Source organism: Pelodiscus sinensis, chromosome 26 (assembly GCF_052426305.1).
Source record: "Pelodiscus sinensis isolate ZL-2025 chromosome 26, ASM5242630v1, whole genome shotgun sequence".
In the NCBI taxonomy this organism is placed as follows: Eukaryota; Metazoa; Chordata; order Testudines; family Trionychidae; genus Pelodiscus; species Pelodiscus sinensis.
Window position 1 is genome coordinate 11,173,589 of NC_143077.1, and position 16,519 is coordinate 11,190,107.

The 16,519-nt window shown below is 51.1% G+C and overlaps 1 protein-coding gene across 1 annotated transcript in view; it reads right to left on the minus strand.

The window, feature by feature from the left end:
- Positions 1-622: 622 nt before the first annotated feature.
- Positions 623-16,519, minus strand: part of EPHA10 (EPH receptor A10) — a 148,680-nt gene continuing 132,783 nt past the window's right edge. Inside the window, exons 12-17 of the mRNA XM_075908666.2 lie at positions 15,193-15,254; positions 14,354-14,557; positions 8,318-8,467; positions 7,526-7,719; positions 5,851-6,015; positions 623-3,838 (exon numbers count right to left, since the gene is read on the minus strand). Of these exons, the coding sequence (XP_075764781.2) occupies positions 3,724-3,838; positions 5,851-6,015; positions 7,526-7,719; positions 8,318-8,467; positions 14,354-14,557; positions 15,193-15,254 (890 nt within the window). The 3' untranslated portion in view covers positions 623-3,723. The remainder of the gene's footprint in view (positions 3,839-5,850; positions 6,016-7,525; positions 7,720-8,317; positions 8,468-14,353; positions 14,558-15,192; positions 15,255-16,519) is intronic.

Below are 16,519 nucleotides of genomic sequence, written 5' to 3' on the forward strand. Positions count from 1 at the left end.
ACGTGCCACCATCGACAAGGGAAGCCTTTGTCGACCGCTCCAGTATGCCTCATGAAACGAGGTTTGCCAGAACGGTCGACAAAGGCTTCCCGTGTCGACGGCGGAGCATGTAGACTGCCGCGCTGTGCCGGATCAGCTGATCGTCGGCACAGCGTGGCGGCCATGTTTATTTTAGTGAAGCGGGGATTATTTAAATCCCCGCTTCTTTGCTTATGTCGACGGAGCCATGTCGTCTAGACATAGCCCCAGAGCAGGATTCATTTACTCTACCAGTGATCTCCCCAGCCTCTCCGCATGCCATCCAGAGCCCAGAAGCAGAAGACCCTAAGAAATTATCACAGCTAAGAAGCTACAGATACTGGGGACCCAAAGAAGGATTTCAAATGTGATGAAATGACTGGGAATCAAGTTGGTTCAATTTCTTATCTAGAGGACCATAGTACACTTTCTCTATAGATCAAATGTAAACATAAAGGCTACGTCTAGACTACATCCCTTTTTCGTAGAAGGGATGTAAATGAGACGTATCGCAATTTCTAATGAAGCGGGGATTTAAATCTCCCCCGCTTCATTAGCAATTGCGATACGTCTAATTTGCATCCCTTTTACGAAAAAGGGATGTAGTCTAGACGTAGCCAAAGAGCGTACAAATTGCACTTGATCCGTAGGATCTGGCCTTTCTACCACATGAAGGTTTCAGTTCACAAGTATTATCTGTCTGAGTAGGAAGCAACTGGGCTGGAACTGGGTGAATCCTGAAGACAAATTCTTTCCATTAAAAATGAATCAGGTGACATTAGGAACAGTGGGGTTTTGTGTGTGGTGTTTGAACTGAAGAAGTGGCAAGGAGAAAAGGGTTTATTTATCTCAGGGAGAGTTCCCCAGAATTTTCCCCAAGATCTGGTGTGTTGAAAGGCATGTTGATTTCGGCATGCTGTGTACATGTGTAGCACAAGTGACAGGCCCAATGCTCCACAGGGCAATATTTCTCATCTTTAGCTTTGCACATTATTTGTGCTCAGGTTACTCACGCAGAGCCGGCTAGAGCAATTCCTGCGCCCTGGGCAGCGGGTGTGCGACGCATGCGCGGCTCCACCTCCGGGCACACGGCGCATGCGTAGCCCCACCCCCTGGCGCACTGCACACCTTACAGCTGCAATCGGGCGCGTGGCACCCCTTACAGCTGCCATCAGGCCCCCCCCCCCCGCATAGGTTGGCGCCCTGGGCAGCTGCCCGGCTAGCCCCCCGCCCCTTAATCCAGCCCTGTACTCACATTGCTCCTTCCCTTTACTACCAGGAATCGCTTAAACTTGTTTCAGAAGCCTGCAGGTCAGTTCACATCATCTGAACTGCAGGATCCTTTGACAGGAGAGTATGTGATGTTTCACTGTGACGTTGCCCGAAAGCTTCTCTATGGGCAGGAACACTGCAAAGAGCTTTAGCTGGGGCCTCTGTTGTATTTTAAATACAGCCCTCTTGGTACCCTCTCTGGGAGCCTAATGGGGTGACATGATGAATGCTGTTTGTACACCTATGCCCAGGGCCATACAACTGTCCGTCTGGGGAACTAAACAGCTATAAATCCAGCCTGTTGAAGCAAAGGGGCAGTACAGAACAGCAGAGAAAGCAAGCCAGCCAAGTCCCATGTAGCCGTCAGCAGCAAGTCATGAATGTCCCTCTTACGGACAGTGCGCGTGAAATGTTCTGGAAACTCGCCTCTGAAGCACAATTTCCCCTTTGCTTTGAGAATGTAACAAACATGGATCCGAATAAAACTAACTCCTGCCAACAGACCATTGGTCTCCAGTGCTCCTGAACCAATCACGGTCCCTGAGCCAAAGCAGAATTTTACTCAAGCATGGACTGTAAGCTGTGTGTTTGTGCAGCCGCTCAAGAGAGTCAAATGCTGCCCAGCTGATTAGCAGAGCTCCCACAGCTAGGTTTTGCTTCTACTGGTAGTGCACATTCACACATCCTCGGTGCACATACAATTATTCCACACATGGATGGAAAAAACACAGATGGAAAAGATTAGCGGGAGTATGGGTGTGGACAACTTAATAAAACCCACCTTTGATTAAACTTTTCTGAATAAAAGAGTAACAGCCCCAATGTTACGGGCTTTGCAAAGGTCACCACATCAGGGAGAGAAATTAAAACATACAGCTGCCTCTTTGTTTCCTCAGCTCTCTGAGAGCAGAAAAGAGGATGCCCATGCAGGGGTAAATACTGTGCCAACACTTGGGATATGAGGGGTTAAGGGCCTGTATTTAGTTTTCATTTAGTTTTCTTTCCCTACTGTGCAGTGTAGTAGGCACGTCTGATTCACAATGCAAACAGTCTTCTAATTGTGCATTGAATATTTTCCATTGCATTAATTCCCTTTGTAAATCTTTGTCTTTCATCATCAATAATTCACTTGTGATACTTACAGATGATCATCAAAGGCCTACAAAACTCTACATTCAACCCAACCCAAGCTGCAAAACCCCATTTAATTAACCAACTTGTACAGTGAAGCATGTGCCATCTGGGACACAGGGCCTGATGACAACCGATTCAGGTCTGATACCCGATTCTACCACTTGCCCAGAATTTCCTTCCTGTTGCTAATCTGGCAACACTTCCATTGAAATTATCGCAAACTGACCACCTGGCTAGTGAATCAAACCAGCTCCCAGGCAGTGCAAAGTATTTTCATCATAAACCAGCGCGCATGGCCCTACGCTTCCTGGTGCTACAGCTCCGTGTGTCTTACACCCAGTGACAAGCTTTGGGAAGCACCTTCTTGCTCTGACCTGGTGATACCGATTCGTGATGTGATGCTACCATTTAACAGGGTGACGTGGACAAGCCATTTCTATTCCTGCTTCAGAACATGGTTTCCGGGAGTCCGCTGGGAAAAGCAGTCCACAGGGCAGAAATGGAAGCTACTCACCTGGAACCAGAGTTGTTCTTTCGGTGGTTGGGGGCATGTCCCAGGAGTGGGGATGGACAGTCCAGTCCAAGGACAGCTACCCCACATTTCTCCAGACTGGCTCTAGTTTTCTCTGTCCCGTTTCTGGGATCTGGGGACTTTTCCCTGCCACTTTGGTTTGAATTCGTTACTTTTTCACACACGTTTTGCGACTTAACGAGGTAACGCTTGGAACGGAATGGCCCACGTGGGGAAAAAGGGGGAGTTCAAAGTCTCCTCTGGAATGGACAGGCCAAGCCACCTTCCAAAGCTGGGCCATTAGCGCGCACTGTGCTGTGGACTCTAGAAAACAGAAGGGGTCAGTAAAACACATCTGCTTGTATCAAAAATACCTATGGATTGACTGGAATGCTAGATACTAAAACACTGTCAAATCCAGTTTAAAACCAGCACACAAGTGTTCAGTCCACCCTGTTAACCTAGGTACCCTATGAAACAGCATCACTGTCGTTGGACTCTTATCCGACAACACATGGCTGGGGAATAACACAAGCCGCCAAGCACACGGCACTAACGCTGCGGTTTGGAGAACCCCAGGACAGGAAACGCCAACTCCTGGACTCCCTCGCTCCTCTGGAGTGACCGGCTTGCAGCAGCCCTGTCCTACCTACGTCCCGCTCCCACGGCTGCTCATGGGAAAGGCTCAAAGATTTGGTCCGGTTGAGGGGCCAGCTCCTGGCCCTGCTGCCCCTCCGTCCCCAGGAAGGTTTCAGGCCGTGCTGTGAACGTGCCTGCTGCTGCGGGAGTCACACCTGCACGCCTCGGCCGTGCATCTGGATCACCTGGGCGCGCAGGGTCTGGATCCCGCTCAGGATGGTTTTCTGATGGTCCACCGAGGTGATTCCCAGGCTCAGGACATCTCTGGAAAAGAAACCCCGCCGCAGAGGTGAGTGCGCAGCGTCCGAGCCCGGAGGCCACCCACCAAGGCAGATTTTAGATCAAAAGGCAAGTGTGGACGCGGGGTACAGGTCCGGCCTTAGGGCAAGGCGAGCAAGGCGGTTGACTCGGGCCCCGTGCCTCCAGGGCCCTGAACTGAAATTCAGGCCCCCAATGGCTGTGTGGACCAAGGTGCCCCAACCCGGCAGGCTCTGGGCAGGTGCCCTGCACCGTGTCTGTGTGCACTCCCCAAGCCTCTTCCCCAGCGCTCTGCGACCTGGGCAGCCCCGAGCCCCAGGGAGCCTGGAGGTGGGACCGAGGGTGGCAGCGAGACCCCTGCAGAGCCCGGGACCCACTCTGCACTGTGTCCTGGAACTGGCGGAGCTGTGGGAGCTGTGGCAGTGCAGCTCAGCTGAAGCAGAACCGCGAGGTGAGGCAGGCGGGAGCATAGTAAGTGACAGAGAGCCCGAGGTGCCCGCGGTTCGGCTGCGCCCTGCAGCCAACCTGCTTCCAGGCCCCTGTGGAACCAGCCACTGGGGAGCCCGGGACAGACAAAGCCCTGCCTGGGCTCTGCCCCTCAGTGTATTTAACGGTTCTAACAAGTTCTATGGGTTACAATTCAACAGGCCATAATACATTTTTTTGGAATTAGTCGCACATTGCCCTGCCGGGGCCCTTCACTGCTCCTAAAAATTCTGTTTTCACACATTTTAAAGCAAAATGTTGGTAAACAAAAATAACCAAAAATGTGCTCAAACTTGTTCTCGGTTGTGAGTGACAGCTGGCAGGGCTGCCTGGCCTGGACTCTGCAACCCCTCAGCTGAGTCTGACAAACTAGACCATCCACCGGCCAGGCCCCGCTCTCAGCATGTTGCCTTGGGCCCCGCAAACTCTTTGGCTGGGCCTGACGGTGACAGGGGTCAGGATGAGAGAAGCCAAACCCAAAGGGAGCAGGCTGGAGGACAAGTGTCCCGGTGAGACTAGGGCTACGTCTAGACTACAGGCTTTTGTCGACAGAAGTTTTGTGGACAGATACTGTTGACAAAGAGCATCAAGACTACAGCCAGTTCTGTTGACAAAGCAAGTCGCGTGATTCCTCATAGAATGAGGTTTACCACCGTCGACCAAACTGCTGAGTTTTGTTGACGTTATGTCGACAGAACTCAGAGGCAGTGTAGACACAGTTATAGTTTTGTTGACAAAAGTCCACTTTTGTCGACAAACCCTGTAGTCTAGACACACCCTAGGAGTGCAATTGGGGGCAGTGTTATTGAAATAGAAAATAGGAGTGTCATTTTATACTCTCCAGGGAAGATCTGAGTTGTGCCAGGGGTGACAGCTGGCCAACCACTCACCCACAAATATTATAACTGGCCTCAAGTTTTCCAGCTTTAAAAGCTAATCAGGTCAAAGGACAGAGACACGCTCAAACACATGGGCTGTGTCTACACTGGGCCACTTATTCCGGAAAATCAGCCGCTTTTCCGGAATAAGCTGCGAGCTGTCTACACTGGCCCTTGAATTTCCGGAAAAGCAACGATGCTCTACTGTACAAAATCAGCCACTATTCCGGAAAAACTATTCTGCTCCCGCTCGGGCATCAGTCCTTATTCCGGAACACTGTTCCGGAAAAGGGCCAGTGTAGACAGCCCAGTAGTCTTTTCCGGAAAAAAGCCCCGATCGCGAAAATGGCGATCGGGGCTCTTTTCTGGAAAAGCGCGTCTACATTGGCCACAGACGCTTTTCCGGAAAAAGGGCTTTTCCGGAAAAGCAGCCTGCCAATGTAGACGCTCCTTTTCCGGAAAAACTGAAAACGGAATAGTATTCCGTTTTAAGCATTTCCAGAAATTCATGCCAGTGTAGACACAGCCATGCAGTGCCAACCTCTCCTGGCATGTGTTCTGGGGCGGAGGCAGCGGGCACCACATGCATGCCTCTAGCTGGCTCACATGTCACAGTGACTGCCTGGTAGGGCAGAGCGGACCCTCTTCACTTACTGGACGGTCATCCTTGCCACGGATTCCAGGTAGCAGTACCCCGCCGCGGCGAAGTTATCCTTGTACCGGCCCATCTCTATGGCTTCCAGCCACTCGCCCACGGAGCTGAACGATGGGAAGGCCGAGAAGGTGCGTTCCGCCAGAGGGATGGATGTGTTGCGAGGCCTGCCAACTCAAACAGCGCATGAGCCGTGAGAGCCCATCGGAGGAAGGTGACTGAGTCTGGCAGCTACCTCCCCCGCAGGCCTGAACGCTAGCGTGGCCCATGCAAGTTCTCGGGGAACGATTTAGGCCACACATGGAAGCTGAATGCTAGACCCTAAAGTGAGCACTGTAAGGAAGGGGAGAGCTATGGGACGGTGGCTACTGGGCTCCCTAGCCCTACCCACTCGCCGTGGGTGCGGCATGACAGAATGGTTTGCAGTCCTGTCAGAAGCTGTGTCTGGCTTTGATCCGCTCAGCTGACAAGTGCTCTTAAACCCGTGCTCCCTTCTCTGCTTTCAGTTCCTCGTCAGTCACTGAATCCTCCTTCCAACCAGAGCTCCCAGACCCTGATCCACTGGGGCTGTGGAGAAGCATGTTCCCTCTAATCTTTTCCAACCATGCACTGATTTTTTCTGCGTGGAATAAATTTTGTTACATGCACTGAGGCACATGTGAATGTGCATCACCCGGAGAAACACAAACTTAGCTGTGGGTGCTCTGCTAGACAGCTGGGTGGCACTGGAATCTCTCCCGAGCGGCCACACAAGCGCCCGGCTTATGGGGAACACGGGTGCAGAGCGTGGGGCTGACATGTCAGTGCTGAGTGAGCTGGAGGCGGAGAGGTGGTGAGAGGTTTGGTTCGGCAGCACAGGCAGCGTGGGAGAAAACATCAGACCACCTGGGTGGTGCGGACAGGGGCCCCTCCCAATAGTGCGTTCGCTGGGCCCTGCTTCCCACGCCTCTCTCTGCGCTGGCACACAGGGCGCCGCACAGATCTATGGGTGGTGGGGGGCACAGACTCTTTGGATGCCCTCTGGGAATCCTGCCACCCACCCTGTGCATTGGTTCTGCTGCCCCTAGGGCTCTGTGTGCCCAGAGAAGTGGGAGGGTAGAACCGTGGCCACGTGGCTCTCTTAGAGGTGGGGTGGGCGAAGGGGCTGTTTCTTTGCTCTCTCAACGTTCGGGATTGGGCTGCAGCCCCGGCTCTAGGGCCCTGCAAGGTGCGGGGAGGTCCCAGGGCTCAGGCTGCAGCCCAGCACCCTAAAGGTCTACACTACCATGAAGCAGCCTCTTAGCCAGAGGGGCAGGTGTCCATGTGCAGTGTAGCCATGCCCCCGGGGCAGCTAGCTAGACTCAAGCCTTGGCAGGGGCATATTCCTGGCGTCAGCCCGCTGAGCTCCACGCAATGCTCTGTGAGCTCCCTGGGGAAAAGGCAGCCTCAGCAGTCCAGGAATCCATCCAGCAGTCCAGATGCCCTGAGGCAGACTGGACTCAGAGAGCCTGATCCCAGCTAGAGTCGTGCCCATCTGGGGATTACTGCAGTGGCTTCGATGTTGTGGCTCTGGATTTGCTGCCGTGTGACGGGGGCCGCCCTGCAGCTTGCTGCATGGCCGGTGGGTTGCCTACAGAGGGGACCACTCCCGAACTCTGGAAGTAAAGAGAAAGATCAGTGACAAGGGCAGATTTTCACCTGGTGCAAGTGGAAGAGGCACATTTCAGTGGCTCCGGGTTTTGAAGCATCTTGCTGAGGATGTTGTGGATGTGGGAGAACTTGGGCCTCTCGTTGCGATCCTTCTGCCAGCAATCCAGCATGAGCTGGTGCAGGGGGGGCTGGCAATTCATCGGGGGAGGCAGCCGGAACCCATCCTCAATGGCCTTTATCACCTGAAATGCCACAGGGGGGCAGGGAAAGAGCAGTAAAAAGGCATCAGAGCAAAGCAGCACCGCGGTCCCTGTCGGTCAAAGCCACCCACGTTACAATGCTCCCATTGTTTTTTGAGAGCAGAGCGAAATTTTTCAGGGGAAATGTTTTCACCAAAAATCGGCAATTTGGGTCAACTGGAATATTTAACGAATTCCTACTAAAATTGCCAAATTATTTGCTTTGGTCCAAAAAATGTTTTTAAAACCCTGAAAAAACTCCCAAACATTATTTCTTTTAATATCATTACAAATGTTAAAAGGGTAAAAAAAAAAAGTCAAAAAATAACTGCAAAGTTTTGTTTCAGGCTGAAGAAAAAAAATCTCGTTGAACCCTAAATAGCTGTTTTAAATGTTTCTGGTTCTTTGCACAGCTCTGCTCTTATATGCCCAAGTATCCCCGTGCAGCACGTTAACCCAAGATGCAAATACGGATGCAGGCAAGCGCCATACGTGGCTTGCCATTCATGCTATCCGAGAATGCCCTTCCTTGACACATGGTCACGGATCAAGGGCCGCTCTCTGCTTGCGGTCCGCATGAGGGGGCTGCAAAGTGACTCACATCCTGGCTGGACATATCCCAGTAGGGCCTCTCCCCGTAAGACATCACTTCCCACATGACGATGCCGAAGCTCCACACGTCGCTGGCAGAACTGAAGCGATGGTACTGGATGGCTTCGGGGGCTGACCACAGCAACGGGCTCTTTCCGCTCTGGCCATGCAGAAGAAAGGAAGACACGAGGTTCTCAGCAGCAGATGGGTGAGGGCCACATGCATACTGGCTCGCTCACGCCTCAGAGCCGCACGCGTCAGAGAGCAGCCAGTGACCACAGATCTCAGCACCATGTGCAATTTTAATCTGAGGGGGAAACTGAGCCCCACAATCCACCAATGCAGGGCACTGGTGTCCTGAAATATTAATGAAAGAGGTACAGGCTCCTAAAGGAGCTGCTATTTTATCCATACATATTGAACAAACACACCCTCAGAACCGTGCAACACGCCGCTCCTCCCTCCCACTTCACCTCTCTGGTAATTAGCAAAGGCCTCTGCAGCCGCCTTCTGCTCTACCAGCATTGGGCTCCTTTCGGTTCATGCCGATGAACTGCTAGGGACCGAAATGATCCCTGCTCATTGGGGAGAGGGGAGCCTGGCGTTCCCATGGGTCTCCTCACCAGCCTTTCCTCAGCTGGGGCATATTCAGCTCCCAGTCTCTCGTTCGCACCAACGAGGTTTCCCTCCATGACATTTGGGACTCGGGTGCACAACTATTGTGCCAGATGACACACTTTCCCTTTCAGTCCTCAGCGACTCTCAAGCAGGCTCGCCCCGGCCTACATGTTGGATTTGTTTAGTCTGCAGAGAGAAGAGTGAGGGGGGATTTGGTAGCAGCCTTCAACTTCCTGAAGGGAGGTTCCAAAGAGGATAGAGAGAGGCTGTTCTCAGTAGTGATGGGCGGCAGGACAAGGAGCAATGGTCTCAAGTTACAGTGGGAGAGGTTTAGGTTGGACATTAGAAAAAAAACTATTTCCCTAGGAGGGTGGTGAAGCACTGGGATGGGCTCCCTAGGGAGGGGGTGGAATCTCCATCCCGAGAGGTTTTTAAGTCTTGGCTTGACAAAGCCCTGCCTGGGTTGATTTAGTTGGGATTGGTCCTGCCTTGGGCAGGGGGCTGGACTTGATGACTCCTGAGGTCTCTTCCAGCTCTAGGATTCTATGGTTCTGCATTTAGCAGGTCAGGGGGATTCACCAGACACTCCACCAGCATCCGACACTGGGCCCCGCCAAGGGTCTTTCAAGCCTCTTTCCAAATGCCAGAGCTGGCGAGTGAGGTGAGTAACCAGCAAGGCAGGCAGGCAGCTGTACCCACTCTCTCTGGGAAAGTCACTCCCTCAGTCCCAAAGCTGGCTGAAGCCAGCAAACGCCAGCAGCAGCCGCTCTCCGTCCGTGCTACCAAAATACTGCCTGCGACATGATGTGTCCTTTGGATGGAAGAATCCATTGGGTTTTAAATACTAACGCCGTGGTTCATGTGGTGATATAAGGCTCGGGGAGGCTGGCTGCAGGGCATCAAACGAAACATATTTTATTGCTTTTCAGTTAAACACGCCGTACGTTGATTTCTTCACTGGCCAGCGAAAGGCACTGCATTGGACTGGGAATGAATGAGTGAGAGCAGCACGAGACAGCCATGATGGAGCGTGACTCCATGACTGAGCATGCTCGGAATGAGACTCCGTTTGTCTGCAGGACGGTTCCCCCTTCTGCATTGCCGTGTTCGGGGCGTGGGCGTGTTTCTGGGGGACAGCGATGGGGTCTCATGCACCACAGCTTTCCGGCTCTGAGGGGGAGTGTTCAGGGAGCAGATAGGCAGGGAACACGGAGGAGGCACGTGCGCGAATCAGGCAGGTCTTAAATTCTTAATTGAAAACCGTGAATTTTATTACAAGTGATAAAACACACATGACTAACCCTCAGGCTGCGTGAGCTGCTGACAACTTCCCGTGTGTGTACACACACAATGGTGATAAGAGGAGAAGAATTTGTGTTGCACTGATTCAGATTCATAGAGCATTTAACTTAGCATTTCACTGCCGTTTACTTTAATCTCCCACTGAAAAGAAAACTGTTAACACGCAAATATTGGACTCCTATATCAGGGAGAGACCAAGCAAGCAGAAAACCTACAGCTTCCACGTCAGGTTCGCTGACTCTGGTATTAAGTAGTGCTGTGAAACTCTGCTGGCTTCAGATTTTGATCCCTACTCAAAATTCAGATCAGGCCTGTGAGACTCTTGGATGATGCTGGGCCTCGTTTTAGGTTTTCCAGGTTGTGGCTTTGCATCCAAACCAGGTGAGATCCAGTTTTGCAAAGATTCAGTGTAAGACCGTGGCCATTATACCCAAGGGGGGCTTTTGGCTTTGGGAAATGCTGGGGCCAGATGTCAAAGCTAAAGGAAACCTTCTCACCAGCCCTGTGACATTGAACCAGACAGGGTCCTGGTGACAGCGAGCCCCGGGTGCTGGGAGGAAGATGTTGGCTCTCTCTTTCAGGAGCAGGGGAGTTCAAGAAGACACTCCCCACCTTGACAAAACTGTGCTCCTGTTCTGACAGGTGGATCAAAATGGATGATTTAAAAAAAAAGTCATATTTGTTTAAATTTTAAATGTGATTTTTTTAATCATTCATAAAAAACGAAATTTCTCCTTTAAAAATAACAGCTACAATTCAATCTCATCACAAACATGAGAACCAGCACTTGCTTCCTGAATGTTCTGGGCTTTCAATTTCTGTTTCTCAGCAGATCACAAACTCACATGTGCTAAGAGTCACTGGCTGGACAGAATTGTTTGTGTTTTGAGCTTATATGGTGGTGGACCGTGGCCAAGCACAGCAGAGGAATTAGTTAAGACAGAGGGTAGGTATGTCTATACTGCATTTTTTCCAGAAAAACAACCTTACAGCCACACTGCTATTGTGTTCTTTTGACAGAAAGTCAAAAGAACGGAGGGTTTTTTCCGATAGCAGTAAACCTCATTCTACGAGGAAGAAGCCTTTTTCAGAAAAAGGTGTGTGTGGATGCGGAAGAGAGTGTTTTTTCAAAAGAAGAGGCCTCCAGGAAAAAGCACAGGTGCCCTGGTGGCCACTCCGTCCACAGTAATCACAACTGAAATGTGAGATAGCGCCCAATGAATGGGGATGCTATCTTTCGAAAAAGCAGATCATTTTTTCGTTGAGCTTTTGCTGTGTGGATGCTCTCTTTCAAAAGAAGATTTTTCGGAAGATCTCTTCTGGAAAGGCTTCTTCTGAAAGAAGTCTGCAGTCTAGGCGTAGCTAGAGAGACAATATATAGGAAAAGACAGCACAGAAAAGAACAGTGGAGTAGACTGGAAAGAAAAAGGGAAGACGTTATTCAGCACACACATGGCTTTCTACATTCCCCTATGCTTTTGCCACAGAAAAACTGTCATGGAATATGGGCGTAAGAGCGACCCTGTCTGGGAATATTTTGAAGAAATTCATTTTCTGAGTAAAAAAAAGGAAAATGAGTCACGTGTCAGCAGTGCAAGAAGCTGCAAGGCCCAGTTGCAAGAATGAAATGTCATAAGGAAAATTGCTTATTGGGGGGAAATGACGTGAGTATGGCCGAGTGGATCAGCTGGTTAGTAACGTAAAAAATTCACTTTGCAATGCACCATTCTTCAAGACTCTCTCTGGGTATGTCTACACTACAATGTTAGTTTGAACTAACAGACGTTAGTTCGAACTAACATTCATAGGCGCTACACTAGCGCTCCGCTAATTCGAATTTGAATCGAACTAGCGGAGCGCTTAGTTCGAACTAGGAAAACCTCATTTTACGAGGATTAAGCCTAGTTTGAATTTACTAGTTCGAATTAAGGGGTGTGTAGCCAACACCAGGGAAACTCTATGCCCCGCTCCTGGCCCCGGACCCCTTAAAGGGGCACAGGCTGGCCACGGTGCCCGTGCCAGGTGCAAGCCTGCCAGCACCCAGCCGGCAGACCCTGCACCTGGCACGGCACAGAGCCACCCACCCGATGTCCCCCAGCCCACCCCCTCTTCCCGGGACCAGGCTGGCGGCTCCCGGGAGCTTGCCCTGGACCGCAAGAGGCGGGCACCTTCCTAGGCTAGTGCGGACATCGTGGACCTCGTCCACGATCTCCGCACTAGGCACAGGAAAGTGGCCGTCTAGGGCAGGAGAGCTGCCAGCCTGGCCACCCAGGAGCAGGTGTGCAAGAGAATCAAGGGGGTCCACTGAGACCCCCGACCCTGAGCCCTGAGCTTACAATGGCCGTCCTGGGTCAGACCAAAGGTCCATCTAGCCCAGTAGCCTGTCTGCCGACAGCGGCCAACCCTAGGGACCCTGGAGGGGATGGACCGAAGACAGTGACCAAGCCATTTGTCTTGTGCCATCCCTCTCCAGCCTTCCACAAACTTTGGGCAGGGACACCACTCCTACCCCCTGGCTAAGACTACTCCATGGACCCAACCTCCATGACTTAATCTCACTTCCCTTTAAACTCTGTTCTAGTTGTAGCCTTCACAGCCTTCTGCAGCAAGGAGTTCCGCAGGTTAACTATTTGTTTTGTGAAGAACAACTTTCTCTTACTAGTTTGAAGCCTGCTACCCATTCCTTTCCTTTGGTGTCCTCTAGTCCTTCTTTATGGGAACTCATGAAGAACTTTTCTGAATGCACCCTCTCCACCCAACCCCTGCTTTTAGAGACCTCTATCCTGTCCCCCCTCCGTCTCCTCTTTTCTAAGCTGAACAGTCCCAGTCTCTGTAGCCTCTCTTCATCTGGGACCTGTTCCCAACTCCTGATCATGTTAGTTGCCCTCCCCTCTCCCAGCCTTTCTCTTCCCCTCTCCCACCTCCTTTTCCCAGTCTCCCCCAGTTTTGTTCAATAAAGACAGAGTCAATGTTGGAAGAAACGTTATCTTTATTTTGTACATCAAGAAGAGGGGCTAGGGAAGGGGAAGTGGAAGGAGGTGAGGGAGGAATGGGGTACGAGCCCCCGATGGGGAGGACTGGGCTGGCTCTGCGGGCTTCTGGGGGTGGAAGCTCTCCTGCAGCCCCCCGATTGCCCCCTCTCCCCAGATGGCAGCCTGCGGCAAGTGCAGCTGGGCTGATGGCCGAGTGGTGTGATGTGCCCAGTGTGGGTACTCCGGGCACTCCAAGCCAGAACTTCTTTGCAAGCGGGGCACCCCTTAGAACTGTGTGTCCGGGGTGGGGGTCGGGACCCTTTAAGCGCAGCCCTCGGCTAGCCTGAGACAGCATCTCCACACTCTAAGTCCTCCTCTGATGCCCTGCTGGCACTGTTTCCGGCCATCCTTAAGCCCTGTTCAGAGTCCACTCAATGTGGACTTGCTAGATTGAATTAGCAAAACGCTAATTCGAACTAGTTTTTAGTTCTAGACGCGTTAGTTCGAATTAGCTTAGTTCGAATTAAGAAATTCGAACTAAGTTCGTTCGAACTAGCGCTGTAGTGTAGACGTACCCTCTGTGCCTTTTAGTAGAAGTGGGATTTGACAGGTAAATTCCGAGGCGGTTTGCTGTGTTGGATGTTGCTAGAAAAATGGTTTAGCTTAGCTAGAACGTATGGCTTGCTTAATTAGTTAGCTAGGTTTGGAATCTGTCACTCGAGTATACAGCACAGAAAGGTGCGGTAAGAGACACGTAAAATTGCCAGTTGCCACTTAGTGTCATTTTCTTATTTTAAATGACACTAGCAGACTTCCCGGCATTGCCCGGGTCCTTCGGGGCAGGAAGCTGGTGGGGGTGAGGTCGCAGGGTAGGGCCTTGGAGATATGGGGGCAGTGCAGCAGGCTGGAGGTGGGCGAAGGTTTCAGAGTGAGGGCCTGGACGTGAGGAGAGGCTCAGGGTGGAGGGTCCCTCTGGCACAGGCCTTTTCTCCCCCCCCCCCCCCCAGACCTCCCTGGCTGCCAGGGGTGCTTTCTGTTCCCTTTCTGTCCCCCCAGTCCCCAGATGGTGAGTATTAGAAAGACTCCGCCCCCCCCCAGCTCTGTCACGGCACAGGTATTGCACTCCCCATCCTTGCTAGTCCCCCGCAGCTTACCATGGTGGTGAAGATGGTCTCCATTTTATCGTCTTGGGACTGTCGGAAGCCTGATATTTTGCACACCAGGTTGCTATTCACAAGGACTCTGTGGGCAGCAAGGCTTTTATGGATATAACCCATCTCGGTCAGGTACTTCATGCCGGAGGCGATCCCATGTAACATACCAGTCAGCTGAGTGGCCGTGAATTGGCCCTCATGTTTCTGCAAGACAGGAGAAAGGGAGGCTGAACTTCAGGGAGGTCCCACTTGGGCTCAGATTAGCAAAGTGGAGACTAAGGGGGGATATGATAGAGCTCTGTAAAATCATGGCTGGTGCGGAGAAAGTGAATAAGGAAAAATTATTTGCTTGTTGACATAACACAAGAACTGGGAGTCACCAAATGAAATTAATAGGTAGCAGGTTTAAAACAAACAAAAGGAGGTGTTTCATCACACAATGCACAGTCCATCTGTGGAACTCCTTGCCAGGGGATGTTGTGAAGACCAGGGTTAAAGAAAGAGCTAGATAAATTCATAGAGGAGACATTCATCAATAGCTATGAGCCAGGATGGGTGGGAACAGTGCCCTAGCCTCTGTTTGTCAGAAGCTGGGAATGGGTGACAGGAGGGATCACTTGATGATTTCCTGTTTTGTTCATTTACTCTGGGGGCACGTAGCATCAGCCACTGTCGGCAGACAGGATAGTGGGCTAGATGGACTTTAGGTCTGACCCAGTCTGGCCATTCTTATGGCTTGTGTCACACAAACTGGTCATGTTGCGACAGTGGTTAGCTAGGAAAACGGCTGCACTGCTAGCCAAGGTTCCCGGGGGTAACCAATACCCATGGACACTCACCCTGAGAAACGAATCCAGCACCCCGTTCCCCATATATTCCATCACAGTCATCATGGTATTTCCTGGGAGCACAGACAGAAAAGGAGTAGTTAGCTACCCTTGGTTTTTATCCAGCACAGATCATACACTCAGCAAAGCCTCCAGATCCAAAGATGCTGAGCCCTTAACCCTTAAATCCTTTACAATTATTTTCTGCCGGCTTTTACTCATGAGAGATTTGGGTCTTGGCTGCTCTGCCTTTCATGGGCATCTCCGTGCATAGAGAATCAGTCAGACAGCCACGTTCAAAGGAAGGGAATCCCGAGCAAAGGAGGGGAAGAGATTTCTAGTCACCCTTTAGAACCAATTTAAAAAAAACCCTCCAAGTCAAATGTCGGATGAACAGTGGGGAGAAACACTCTCTCAAAAATTCAGCAGTGCCACCTCCTGCTGCCAAAGGGGAGAAGGTTTGGTTTTGTGGCACATGGGGCCACCGTCCAGCAGGAAAGGGGACTGTCCTGCGGAAGAGTCTGCATCTCACAAGGGAGGGAGACTAATCCTCTCGGGTGCACACTGACTGGATCAGCCCGAACAAGAGAAGGGAAGGGGGGGCCCAGAAGACATATGCAGAAGAAACCCAAACTTAACTTGTCCCAAACAATTTGAACCCACTTGGCAAAGAATCACAGAACATTAGAACTAAAAGGAACCTCGAGAGGTCATCAAGTCCAGGCCCCTGCCCTCATGGCAGGACTCAGTACCATCTAGACCAGAGGTTCCCAACTTTTTTCAGTCCCTGTACCCACTTGGCTTTTAGTAAACCTTCCCACACCCCCTATTCAATATGAAAGGAAATAAATTCTAGACTCTAGAATCCCCAACTTTTTTCACTAACACTACTACTTTTGGAATATTTCAATTAGGATAATCTAGTTATTTACCAAATATTCCCCATGCCCCCTTGACAAACTTCTCATATCCCTTGGGGGTACCTGTACCCCAGGTTGGGAACCCCTGGTCTAGACCATCCCTGATAGATGTCTATCTAACCTGCTCTTAAATATCTCCAGAGATGGAGATTCCACAACCTCTCTAGGCAACTTATTGCAGTGTTTAACCACCCTGACCGCTAGGAAGTTTTTCCAGATGTTCAACCTAAACCTCCCCTGCTGCAGTTTAAGCCCATTGCTTCTTGTCCTAAAGAAAGCGAAGAGAAGAAAATTGTCAGTTGCTGCATAACTGACGCTGGGATTCCGGGTAACAAGCGAGAGGAACTGGATGAAAAGAAACTCAATAGAATTGGTATTATTGCATGGTTGGACTGTCCAGGACTGGAACGTTAACATCA